A 13,088-nucleotide genomic window follows, 5' to 3' on the forward strand; every position below is an offset into this window, starting at 1 on the left:
ATTATAGAATTAATCTTTGTAATATAATCTTTTTTAATATTGGAGGAGGGCAACTGTTTATATGTTGTTTTGAATATCCAAATTGAAACATAAAAATTAAATACATGTTTTATAAAGTACTTTTTTTTTAAAATTTTATTTATTTGAGAGAGAGAGAGAATGAGAGATAGAAAGCACGAGAGGGAAGAGGGTCAGAGGGAGAAGCAGACTCCCTGCCGAGCAGGGAGCCTGATGCGGGACTCGATCCCGGGACTCCAGGATCATGACCTGAGCTGAAGGCAGTCGCTTAACCAACTGAGCCACCCAGGCGCCCTATAAAGTACTTTCTATCTGGGTCATTATAACTTTTGTATTATCTCCATGTGAGTGAGATAAGGAAGACAGACATTGCCATTTTGCTGGCAGGAAAATTAAAAACAGAATAAACAACTTTTCCAGGGGCGCCTTGGTGGCTTAGTCCGTTACGCATCTGACTCTTGATTTTGGTTCAGATCATGATCTCAGGGTCGTGAGATCGAGCCCCATGTTGGGCTCCACACTGAGCGTGGAGCTTGCTTAAGATTGTCTGTCAGTCAGTCTGTCTGTCTGTCTGTCTCAAAAAAAAAAAAAAAAGACTTTTCCAGGAGAGAGATGAAGCCAGGATTAGAGCTTAAGTGCCTTATCCTACATTCTGGTGTTCCTCCTTCTAATTTATCCTGTCATTTTAATGGGATGTGGAGTGGTGCCAGGAGACAGGAAGAGTCTTTCTTGTGTTCTTTGTCAAGATTTTGACTAGACCATTGGTTTTCTGACTGTTGGTCCCAGAGATCTTCTGTATGTTCAATATGTTTATTAAGTTTAATTTAATAACATTTTGTAAAAATCATGAGCTTCTCATCACAAGCATCTGATTGTGCTTTATTGGTGATAAAGAGGGTTATTAAACAGTGGTAGAATAGTTAATGAGACTTTACAATCCTTGATCTAGATACTGTTTCTTAAGAGGAATTTTTTTGAAAAATCAGTATACTGATTTTTCTATCATGGTCATTATCATAAAAATTTTCGTGACATTTGATACAGTCTGGCTGGACTATAATAGAGCCAGTGACATATTAAGACAGGATGACTATACATCTGCGTGCTTATATTTGGTTGTACAGTCATGTGTTGTACTAGATCCTGGACTTTGTCCTCATATTCACCACCCTTGATCTCTGTATGGGATAAGAATTCAGGCATTTTCAAGTATTAAGTACACCTTATATATATATAATTAATAATCCCTCCAATTTAGTAATACTAGAAATCATTTAAAAATAGCTATGTCCACTGTTGAAACTACCACTTGATTTATCAACAGATGTTTAATTTATCAAAGACAATTCTAAGTAAAGCATTTATTAATAATGTATTAAACCCACAACAGGATTTCTTTTGGATTTCCAAATATGCCCTAAAGGGTTAAAAAAAAAAGATTGTGACATAATTTCTCTGCTTACTTGGTATCAGAAATTCTGCTGTTATTCCATCATTTTAACATAGTTGGAAATTTTATTCTATCCTTCTTTTAAAAAAAATACACAGGTGAATCTGTACCAGAATACCAGATGGCTTTTCAGACAGAAGTTGGAAACCATCCCACTTTTGAAGATATGCAGGTTCTGGTATCTAGGGAAAAACAGAGACCCAAGTTCCCAGAAGCTTGGAAAGAAAATAGCCTGGTAAGAAAAAACTAAATTATTAAAAAGAGGACTTATGACTGAATATGTTTTAATGTTGTTAGAAGCAAAAATAGACTGTTAATGTTAATAGTTTTTAGAGCTGTCTAATGCCAGAAATCCAACTTACTTGACTTTTATGATGTTATACATTTTCAAATTTTTCAATATAAAAAAGTCCTCTTTCTTGGTTCAGTTTCAGTTTTTTCCAAGTATAAAACACTAGAGAGACTAACTTGTGTCTGAAGGTTGCCAGATTGAGTAACAGCTAGAATAATTAACATGTTAATATTTTAAACATTATTGAAATTCCATCTTATTCTCGAGAGTGGTACCAAAAATGTTAGTGCAGATGTACATATTCAGTGGCTAATAGAAATTTAAACTACCTCAAAAAGAAACCAAGGTGTGCTTATAAATTCTGCCTATTAAAAATGCAGTCTAGGGGCTCAGTTGGTGGATCATATAACTCTTGATCTTGGGGTTGTGAATTCAAGCCCCACATTGGGTATAGAGATTTCTTAAAATAAAATCTTTAAAAAAAACAAATTCAGTCTAAAACACTAAAATATCTTCAAAGGCTCCTACCATTTTGGTAGATTGTTGCTACAGCACTGTAAACATCTTACAAACATTTATACACACACACGTACCCACCTTCTTTCTCTTTATGTCATATAACTTTTTTTAACATAAGTAGGATCATTTCATTATCCACTATCATTTCTGAAGCTTATTTTTTTACCCATGGACAGTTTTTCATGTCAGTACCTATAGATGTATCTCTTTCTCCATTTGGTCAGTATTCCATTATATATCATAATTATTGAATTATCCCTTATTGATGGTAGTACCCTGTATTTCTTATTTTAAACATTTTTTAAAGAATTACAAAGTTATGTCTATACATGGTAAATCAAATCAAATTAAGTAGAAGGTCATAAAAAAGGAAAAGAAAAAAACTCCATAACCCTACCACCACTCTTCAAAAGAAACTCTTATTAACAATGTTCTCAGGTTTTGGTTTTTGTTCCTAATTTTTTCTTCTGAAGGTTACTGTTATAACTGTAAATACTATATCCTTATTTCTTGTTATCTCTCATTTACTCTCTCCTAGGTTTGTAGCATTATAGCTATTATTACATAATTTATGTTTTGTCCACAGATCTAAAATTTAAAATAAAAACGTCAGAAATTGGGCGCCTTGGTGGCCAGTCGTTAGAGCATCTGCCTTTGGCTCAGATCGTGATCCTGGAGTCCTGGGATCGAGTCCCCCATTGGGATCCCTGCTCAGTGGGGAGCCTGCTTCTCCCTCTGCCTCTGCTGCTCCCCCTGCTTGTGCTTGCTCTCTGTCAAATAAATAAATTTTTAAAAAATCTTTTTTAAAAAAGTCAGAAATTGTAGAATTATGATTGTGTAAACATCCACTGCACAATATAGTATTGTGCTTGGACTCATAGAGAAGGAAGTAAAAATCCTATATTAGTTATTGTAAGCTTCTGCTGCTTGAGGAAGAATGTTTCAAAAGTCACCATCCACTGGATTCTCTGATTTGTCTCTAATTTGTCACTTTGTTCTTTCTTTCTTCTTTATAGATTCTATTAAGAAGCAACATTTTTTAAAAAATCTCACTCTTTTTCTTGGAAATAATAATTTCTTTTATGAAGTTCCTCTTTAAGAGTTGTATGTTAGTATGTACATGAGATTATGAATCCTTGCACCTTCAAAAATGTTTATATCTTGCCCTCACATTTGGGTAATGATTTGGCTAAGTAATGGTTTCAAGATCAAAATCACATTTTCCTCAAAGTGGTTCCTTTGAAATTGCTACTCCACCGTCCTCAAGCATTCAGACATGTTAAGAATTCCAGAGCCAACCAGTCTCGTTCCATTACTTTTTGTCTTTTTGTTTTACCCCCTTGTTTTCTTGTCTCTATGAGCTTTTAAGCCTTTATTGTTGGAATTATCACAGCTTACCTGGATATATGGAGGCGTGGAACTTTTCACACATTTTGCTTTGCACTAGACAGGTTTTCAGTTTGAAAACTCAGAGATTTCTTCAATTCAGAGGAGTTTTTCTATATTATTTAAAAAATTATTTTTTCTCTTCTATTTCTTCCTTCTGTAATTCCCATTAGATAAATATTGGTCCACCTGACATTCCAGGTGTCAGTTTTTTTTCTGGCATTTTCCATTTTTTTGTTGTACATTGTTCAAGAATTACTCTGCTTTAGCTTTCAAATCACTCATTCATTTTTCACCTTTACCACTGTTAGTTATCCATTCATTAAAATATTATTTTTGACAGTCATATTTATAATTTCTAGAAATTCTTAATGTTTGCTTCTTCCATAGCAATCTGTTCTTGTTTTAAAAATGTGATAGGAATTCAATTATTTCTAAAGGTGTAAATCAGAATTTTTGACACTTTATACAAATAATTTTCTTGATTATAGTTAACAAAAATGAAAAAAATTCACTAAGCAATTTAAATCACTTTATTATATATTTTCACATTTTACTTTTAGGTTGTCTTCATAGGATTAGAATATTTTCATTCTTGATCCTGACTTATATGGGGTGGTGGCATGTCAGAGAGAGGCTAGAGAGATGTTACGTGTTTCCGTACAGATTTAGACTGAATATTTTCTCCATTGGTCATCTTTATCATCTTGTCCATTGGTCAAGGAAGGCTTCTGCTTCAAATGAGATTGAAATCTTCTTCAAGGCATTGAAGACCTATTGCCAAAAGCATATGCCCAAAATTGCCTCCAAACTGCAGTCCCTGCTATGGGAACTGGGACAGATCTTTAAGAAGTCCTTGGCAGAAGGTGAGAGGCTGAATACTGCACCAGGATTCATTAGATATTCTAGCCTCACAGAGCATCTCTCAAAGAAAAATCTCGTCATGAAATTTTATCTAGATTTAAAATACTTATCTTCCTTAAATTGTTTTCTCACCAGAGAAATTTGACTCATTATTTTGAAATCTCTCTTGGCAACCCTACCATTACAAGATATGCATCATATGCATATTTACCTGAAAACTTTTTGCTTCCAATTTAGAGTAGGTTGCTAAGTAGGGGATAAGTGATACTTGGTTTACTTCCAGTGAATCCATTTAAATCTGATGTGCTGGGGCGCCTGGGTGGCTCAGCTGTTGAGCATCTGCCTTCGGCTCAGGTCATGATCCCAGGGTCCTGGGATCGAGCCCCACATCAGGCTCCCTGCTCCGTGGGAGGCCTGCTTCTCCCTCTTCCACTCCCCCTGCTTGTGTTCCCTCTCTTGCTGTGTCTCTCTCTCTCTCTGTGTCAAATAAATAAATAAAATCTTTAAAAAAAAGATAAATAAATCTAATGTGCTGCAGTCAATAGAACTGCTTCTCTGTAGGGGCGCCTGGGTGGCTCAGTCGTTAAGCATCTGCCTTCGGCTCAGGTCATGATCCCAGGGTCCTGGGATCGAGCCCTGCATCGGGCTTCTTGCTCTGCCAGGAGGCTGCTTCCCCCTCACCCACTCCCCCTGCTTGTGTTTCCTCTCTCGTTGTGTCTCTCTCTGTCAAATAAATAAAATCTTAAAAAAAAACAACTCTGTAAAGACAGTCCAATAGTAGAGAGGTATATAGGAAATGCATAGTATATAAAAAGAGAGAAATACACCTATGTCTAAAAGAAAATATTTTTGCTTCATAATTGCATTGAAATTAACATTTTTATTATAACAAAACTCAAAGATCTTCCAAATATAAATGAGTGTAAAGACTAGTTTTTAAAAACTGCTAGGGAGGGCACCTAGGTGGCTCAGTCAGTTAAGCATCTGCCTTCAGCTGAGGTCATGATCCCAGGGTCCTGGGATTGAGCCCCACATCACGGGGAGCCTGCTTCTCCCTCTCCTTCTGCCTGCTGTTCCCCCTGCTTGTGCTCTCTGTCAAATAAATAAATAAAATCTTTAAAAAAGATTGCCAGGGGCTCAAAAAACATAGATCAGTCAATAAAAGGGGGAAGAATAGTTTCCTGATAAAAATGAAAGAATAGACAATAGTCTGAGGAAAATACATGAAAATGTTAACCATAGTTATTTCTGAATATTGGATTCATGAATAACTTTTTCTTTTTTCCCCCCATACTTTCAGAATTTATAGTAAAAATGAACTGTTGTAACAATTACATACACATACACACAGTTTAAATTGGAATAACAAAAAAAATAGACAAAGTTTATTATTAAAATAGTTTTTTTCCAGGGTGCCTGGGTGGTGCAGTCAGTTAGGTGTCCAACTCTTGGTTTCAGCTCAGGTTGTGATCTCAGGGTCATGAGATCGAGCCCTGCATTGGGGTCCATGCTCAGCATGGAGTCTGCTTAGAGGTCTCTCTCCCTGTCCCTCTGCCCGCCCACGTGGTCCCACCCCCCTCTCTCTTACTCTCGAATAAATAAATTTTAAAATAAAATATAATAGCTTTTTGTCTCACATGTAAAACTTTCAGGTATAATTTGTTCAACTACACCACCATTCTTCATATTTTTCATTATTTTCCAAATTATTTTTTTTAAAGATTTTATTTGTTATCAGAGAGAGAGAGCACAAGCAGGGGGAGCAGCAGGCAGAGGGAGAAACAAGCTCCCAGCTGAGCAAGGAGCCCGATGTTGGGTTGATCCCAGGACTCATGACCTGAGCTGAAGGCAGACACTTAACCAACTGAGCCACCCAGGTGTCCCCCTTTTCCAAATTCTTATCTTCCATTTCTTCATCGGTCTTGAATACTGGCTTGTTCTCTTTCCCCTCTTGAAATCATTTGTCTGATTTATCTTTAATCCTTAGTCTTAGTTCTGTATAACCTCTCTTGCTCAACAGTTTTATCTTAATACATTGTCATGTAAAAGTTTGAAACTTTCTGAGTTGTTTTTTTTTTTCCTCCTCTAGTCTCTTCTTTCTCCACCCATTAAATCCAGTCTTCTAAAATGTACTATATTTTCCAAAAGCTATCCATTCTTCTTTTCACATTTATTTCATTCTTTATATTTCTCTTCTTGACAAATCAGCAAACTTATTGTGGTCTAGAATTCAACATTTTCCATACTTCTTTTCTCATACAGCCTACATTAGGAAATGCAAGTTCACATCATGATATAGTGTCTTTAGAATAATACTTAACCTTACTACGTAGTCTGTGTTTTCTTATTTGCTCTTCTAGTCTAGAGTATTTCACTTTGGAGAGACTGGTGTAGTTGTTTGTTTTAAATGTTGGTTCCCAACCCACTAAGCTCATTTCATGACCCATCCATGAGCCCCCACTTCCATTTTCCTGTCATTACAGAGGAGAGATCTTTTGAATTTCTTGTCTTTTTTCCCGTTTTATTTCTTCTGCTTCTCTTTCTTCATCAGTGTAAATAATGATATCCCCTTTATCTTATTTACCCAAATGTTGGGTATCATTATATATTTGCAGTTAGAGTCCCTTGTTGAAGCACTCATCTGATTTTGCCTGAATATTTATATTTTTCTCTAATCTTATTTTCTCCCCTCAAAAAATTTTAACATTTAAAAGAGATATAATTGATATGGATTAAATTGCACATATTATGATACACAATTTGTTAAGTTTTGGCATATGTATATACCCATAAAACCATCACCACAATCGTAATTATGAAAATTTCAGTTACCCCCGATTTCTCTTGTGTCTTTTTGTAGTTTCTCCTTCCTGCCTCTTTGTATTCTCCATGAATCCCAGGCAACTACTGATCTGCTTTCTGTCACTAGTGATTTGTATACCTTTTCTAGAATTTTATATAAATGGAATCATACAGTATGTACTGTTTTAATCTGACTTCTTTCAGATAGTTTAATAATTTTCAGATTCATTCATGTTGATTTGTATGTCAATAGTTTATTCCTTTTTTTTTTTTTAAGATTTTATTTATGTATTAGAGAGAGAGAAGGCGAGAGAGGGAGCACAAGCAGGGGGAGTGGGAGAGGGAGAAGCAGACTTCTGCGGAGCAGGGAGCCCAATGTGGGGCTGGATCCCAGGACCCTGGGATCATGACCTGAGCTGAAAGCAGATGCTTAACGACTGAGCCATCCAGGTGCCCCAGTTTATTCCTTTTTATTGCTGAGTAGCATTCCTTTGAGTGAATATGCTACAATTTGTTTACCCATTCACTTGGTGATGGATATTTGGATTGTTTCCAGTTTTTGGTTACCAGAAATAAAGCTCTTATGAACATTCATGTGCAAGTCTTTGTATGGACATATGCTTTCATTCTCTTGAGTAAATACCTAAGAGTAGAATGGGTGAATCATGTAGTACATGTCTGCATAACTTTTTGAGAAAGTACCAAACAGTTTTCCAAAGTGGCTGTACCATTTTACATTCTCACCAGCAGTACATGAGAGTTCCAGTTCCTCTACATCCTTGCCAACACTCAGTATGGCCATTCTTTTAATTTTAGATATTCTAAGAGGTGTGCAGTAGTATCTCATTATGATTTTAATTTACATTTCCCTGATGACTAATAATATTTAACATCTTTTCATTTGCTTATTTGCCATCCTTGTTTATTCTTTGATGACATGTCTATTCAAGTCTTTTAACTACTTTAAATTGAATTTTCTTACTGTTAAGTTTTGAAGTTCTTTATATATTCTGAATACAAGTCCCTTATCAGATACATGATTCAAAAATATTTCTTCCCAGACTGTGGCTTGTGTCATTCTCTTAAGAGTGTGTTTATAAGGGCAGAGAGTTTTAATTTTACTGAAGTCCAATTTATCAATTTTTTCTTTCATGGATATATTTTTGATTTCATATTTTAGAAATCCTTGTGTAACCTAAGGTCACAAAAATTATCTTCTGTGTTTTTTTCTAGAAATTGTATAGGTCTGTGACCCATTTTGAGGTTGTTGTGTGTCTTATTTTTTAGATTTTTTGCATATGTGTGAAGTATGGATCAATATTCATTTTTCTGCATATGGATATCTAATTGTTCCAGCATAATTTATTTTTAGAGACTACTTTTTCTCCATTTAATTAATTGCTTTTTTATCTTTATCAAAAATTGTCCATATGTATGTGGCTCTGTATCTGGACTCTTTATTCTGTTTCATTGACCTATATGTCTATCTCAATGCCAATACCACAATCTTGATTACTTTAGCATTATACTATGTCTTGAAATCAGGTAACATTAGTCCTCCACCTTTGTTCTTTTCACAGTGTTTTGGCTATTCTAGGTTCTTTACATTTCTACATGAATTTTATAATCAGCTTTTCAATTTCTACATTGAGCCTGTTGGGATTTTTATTAGAATTGAATTAAATCTGTAAACCAATTAGAAAATAATTGACATCTTAGTAATGTTGAATCATGTTAATATAGATTTATAATTATTGTTTTATGTATTTTTCTCTTAAATTGTATTGAAAAAAAAGAAGGGTCACAAACCAAAAATACCCTAGTACTGGCTTTTATATTTACCTATGTGTAGTTTATTTTACCAGTGTTCTTCATTTCTTCATATGGCTTCAAGTTATTGTCTAGTGCCCTTTCACTTGAGCCTGAATGATCTCCTTTGGCATTTCTCATAGGGCAGATCTGCTAGCAACAACCCCCCCCTCCAGCTGTTGTTTATCTAGGAATGTCTTAATTTCTCCTTCATTATTGAAGGATAATTTTGTTTGATAATAGAATTCTTGGTTAAAACCTGTTTTCTTTCAGCACTTTAAATATATCATACCCCTGCCTCTGGCTTCCATGGTTTCTGATGAGAAATTGGCTATTAACTTTTTTTTCTTAAGATTTTATTTATTTGACAGAGAGAGCACAAGCAGAGGGAGATGGAGAAGCAGGCTCCCCACTGAGCAGGGAGCCCGATGTGGGACTCGATCCCAGGACCCTGAGATCATGACCTGAGCCAAAGGCAGCTGCTTAACCGACTGAGCCACCCAGGCATCATCCCTGGCTATTAACTTTTATTTAGGATCCCTTGTACATTTCAAGTCACATCTCTCTTGCTGCTGTCAAGATTCTCTCTTCATCTTTGGATTTTTACATTTTGATTATGGTATGTTTCGGGATAGAACCTTTTGAGTATATCCTACTTAGAGTTTATTGAGTTTCTTGGATGTGTAGATTCTTTCTATTATTAAATTTAGAAAGTTTCAAACCATTATTTCTTCAAATATTCTTTCTGCCCCTTTTTCTTTCATCTCCTTCTGGGGTTCCCATTCTGTATATTTTGGTATGATTGATGACGTCTCACAAGTCTTTTAGGCTCTATTTATCCTTCTTCATTTTTTTTGTTTCTGTTCCTCAGACTACATAATTTTTTTAATCTTCAGGTTCACTAATTCTTCTCCCTGTTCATATCTGCTGTGAATCACTGTAGTGAATTTTTCATTTCAGTTTTTGTACTTTTAAGCTCCAAAATGTCTTTCTGGCTCCTTTTTATAATTTTTATCTCTTTATTGCTATTCTCCAGTTGATGAGAAGTTGCTTTCCTAGTTCCTTTAATTCTTTGTCCATGGTTTCCTTCATCTTTTGAGCATATTTCAACTCTTTTTTCTAGTAACTCCGGTATCCTTATTTCCTGAGGGACAGTTTCTTTAATTTCTTTTTTCCTGTGAATGGGGCATACATTCTTGCATTTTTTGCATGCTTTGTAATTTTTTAAGACTGGAGATTTTGAATATCCTGATGGGCAAAAAGAAAACAAAAGAAAAAAGGAAAAGATAAGAGCATACTCTCTAGGCCTTTACAGTTTGGCTTTGTGTTGGGGCCCTCCTTTAACATTTATCCAGACCCTTTAAGATTCTCTGTTAGCCTTCACTTTCTGCTAGCGCTGAGCCTAAAGACCAGCCAGTTATGAAAGCTTATGGTCTGCTCTGGGCATGCATCCTGCCCTGGACATGTGCATGGCTTTTCTAGGTTTCCCGGTATATGCAGGAGTTTTTCAAAACCCTCATTCCCTAAAGTGTTTCACACCCCAGCTTTTCCTCCCTCACTTTCAGTTTTTGTTGTGTGGTTCAATTTTTGTATTTTGCCCCAGGCTGTAACACTTGTTCATTTGGCTTTCAGTGATTTCAAGGAATGTTCTCCACTTAGTCTTATCTACTTCTGTTTTCTGAGAGAGTTCTGAGTTAGGCAGAATAAAGACAGGCCCCTTTCTTTGGTTCTTCAGGGAATTCATAGACATGTCAAAACAAACAACATAATTCCTTGGGAACAATATTTTCCTCCCTCTGGACCAGGTACATACATAGGGAACACAGACTGAGGTCTTCATATTCTACTTAGTTGCTCTAAACATTTGACTAACTTCCAGAGCTTCAGTAAGATTGATTGACAGTATTTTTACCAGGATTTTTGGTACTTCTGTGGAAGAACGTCCCCTGGTCTCCTTCCTCTGCCATCTTCACTAATGTCCTCATACAGTGAGTTGGGAAATATCCTTCCCTCTTTGATTTTCTGGGTAGAATTGGCGTTATCTCCTTCTTGAATGTTTGGTAGAATTCAGTAGTGAAGCTATCTGGGCCTGGATTTTTCTTTGTGGGAAAGTTTTAAACTACAAATTTATAGATACAGGAACTATTCAAGTCATCTGTTTTTTCTTAAGTGAGCTTTGACAGTTATGTCTTTGAAGGAATTTGTCCATTTCATCAAAATTGTCAAATCCTTTCTTAATTTTGTTTAAAGACTTTAACGCCCCATTGGTCACTTAATTTTCTTCTTTCTATACAGTTTATTTCCTTAATCTTCTCTTATCTACTTTTTTACTTATTCTGGGATATTCAGCATTGCTTTACTTCTAGATCAACTTTCTATGACCAAATCATTATTTTTCGGACCCTCAGAATCCCATGTATAGTCAACCTCTTTAAACTCTCAGCTATTTTTCTAATTTTTCCTTTTCCCTATTTCATATTAATTTACTTCTAAATCTTGTGTAAATGATTTAGTAACCATTATTTTAACTTTGGAACTTATAATAGATTTTTCTCAAAAAAACAACCAATCAATCAAATTACAGCTTTTTAATAGAACCCATTTAATCCACTAGGAACTGGCTGTGTTCTATCAGCATAGTTTAGAGGAATCATCATAGGATAATGTATAAACTGTGGAGCTGTGCTGCCTGGGCTTTGATCTTAGCTTTGCCACTTATTAGCTATGTGCCCTAATTTCTCCTCTGGGCCTCTTTTCCTGCATATAAAAGTAGGGATGACAATAGTACTTCAAATAAGAATTAAATGAGTTAGAACACTAGTCTAGTACATAGTAAGAACTCAACAGTTGTTAACTATTATGCATCAACAATGATGCTGTTTTAAAAATAGAAACTTCTTAGAGGTAGGGACTAGGGTTTCTGTTTACCAGATTTTATTAATCATCCAGGACAGTGCCTTGGTGAATGTCTTATTTTGGCAGGGGTGGGAATAGGGTGGAGATAGGGTCTCTTTTTGAAAAAGTGTTTTGACAAATTATTTTCCAGCTATATAATGAAAAGTAACAAATCCAGCCTCATTCAGTGTCTCTCTCTCCTCCAGATACAGAAAACAGCCAATATACCATCTTTAGCTGCTTGGATTTGGTGTTTCTGAGCTCCTCTGGGCAGTTGGTGAATGGGACTCTGTAATAGATAGTGCTCTGTTTTGGAAAGGAAGGGTCTCTTTCAGTTTTGTGTGGAAAGACTTGCAAATCTTTGCTTTAGGAAGATTTCAGTGTATACACTTCATTGTGTTGCACTTCATGTTTAGTAATTAAGAACATGAATGAAACTGGGGCACCTGGGTGGCTCAGTCATTAAGCGTCTGCCTTCGGCTCAGGTCATGGTCCCAGGGTCCTGGGATCGAGCCCTGCATCGGGCTCCCTGCTCAGCAGGAAGCCTCCTTCTCCCTCCTCCACTCCCCCTGCTTGTGTTCCCTCTCTCGCTGTGTCTCTCTCTGTCAAATAAACAAATAAAATCATAAAAAAAAAGCATGAATGAAACTATAAATCTGTGTGTGTGGTATATGATGGGTATATGTCTGAATTAAAAAGTAATAAAGTTTCTCTGAAAGAATACCCAAGAAATTGGTAACATTGGTTGCCTTTAGACTGGGAAAATGGATGGTTGGTGGATAGGAATGGAAGGGAGATTGTATTCTCTTTTTGACCTTTTGAATTTATTGACACATACATATATTACCTATTCAAAAAATTCATTAAATACATGTCAAAATTCAAAGAGTTCAAACAATAAATTATTTTTAGTAATAGAAAAAATATGCCATGCCCAGACATCTAAAAGGCCCTCCAGAGAAACAACCACTCTTACGTTCCTTCTGTAGACTTCAGAAATTTCTATGGATTACATGACTATATATTTTTATATCCTGTTCTAATATATAGATG

General features: G+C 35.6%; 1 protein-coding gene across 2 annotated transcripts in view; it reads left to right on the forward strand.

The window, feature by feature from the left end:
- The window catches only part of BMPR2 (bone morphogenetic protein receptor type 2), a 206,647-nt gene that overhangs the window by 176,365 nt on the left and 17,194 nt on the right, over positions 1-13,088 (forward strand). For both annotated transcript variants that reach the window (XM_027591463.2, XM_027591462.2), the window contains exon 10: positions 1,567-1,703. In XM_027591463.2, coding sequence (XP_027447264.1) covers positions 1,567-1,703 — 137 coding nt within the window. The remainder of the gene's footprint in view (positions 1-1,566; positions 1,704-13,088) is intronic.

Source organism: Zalophus californianus, chromosome 3, assembly GCF_009762305.2.
Source record: "Zalophus californianus isolate mZalCal1 chromosome 3, mZalCal1.pri.v2, whole genome shotgun sequence".
Lineage (NCBI taxonomy): Eukaryota > Metazoa > Chordata > Mammalia > Carnivora > Otariidae > Zalophus > Zalophus californianus.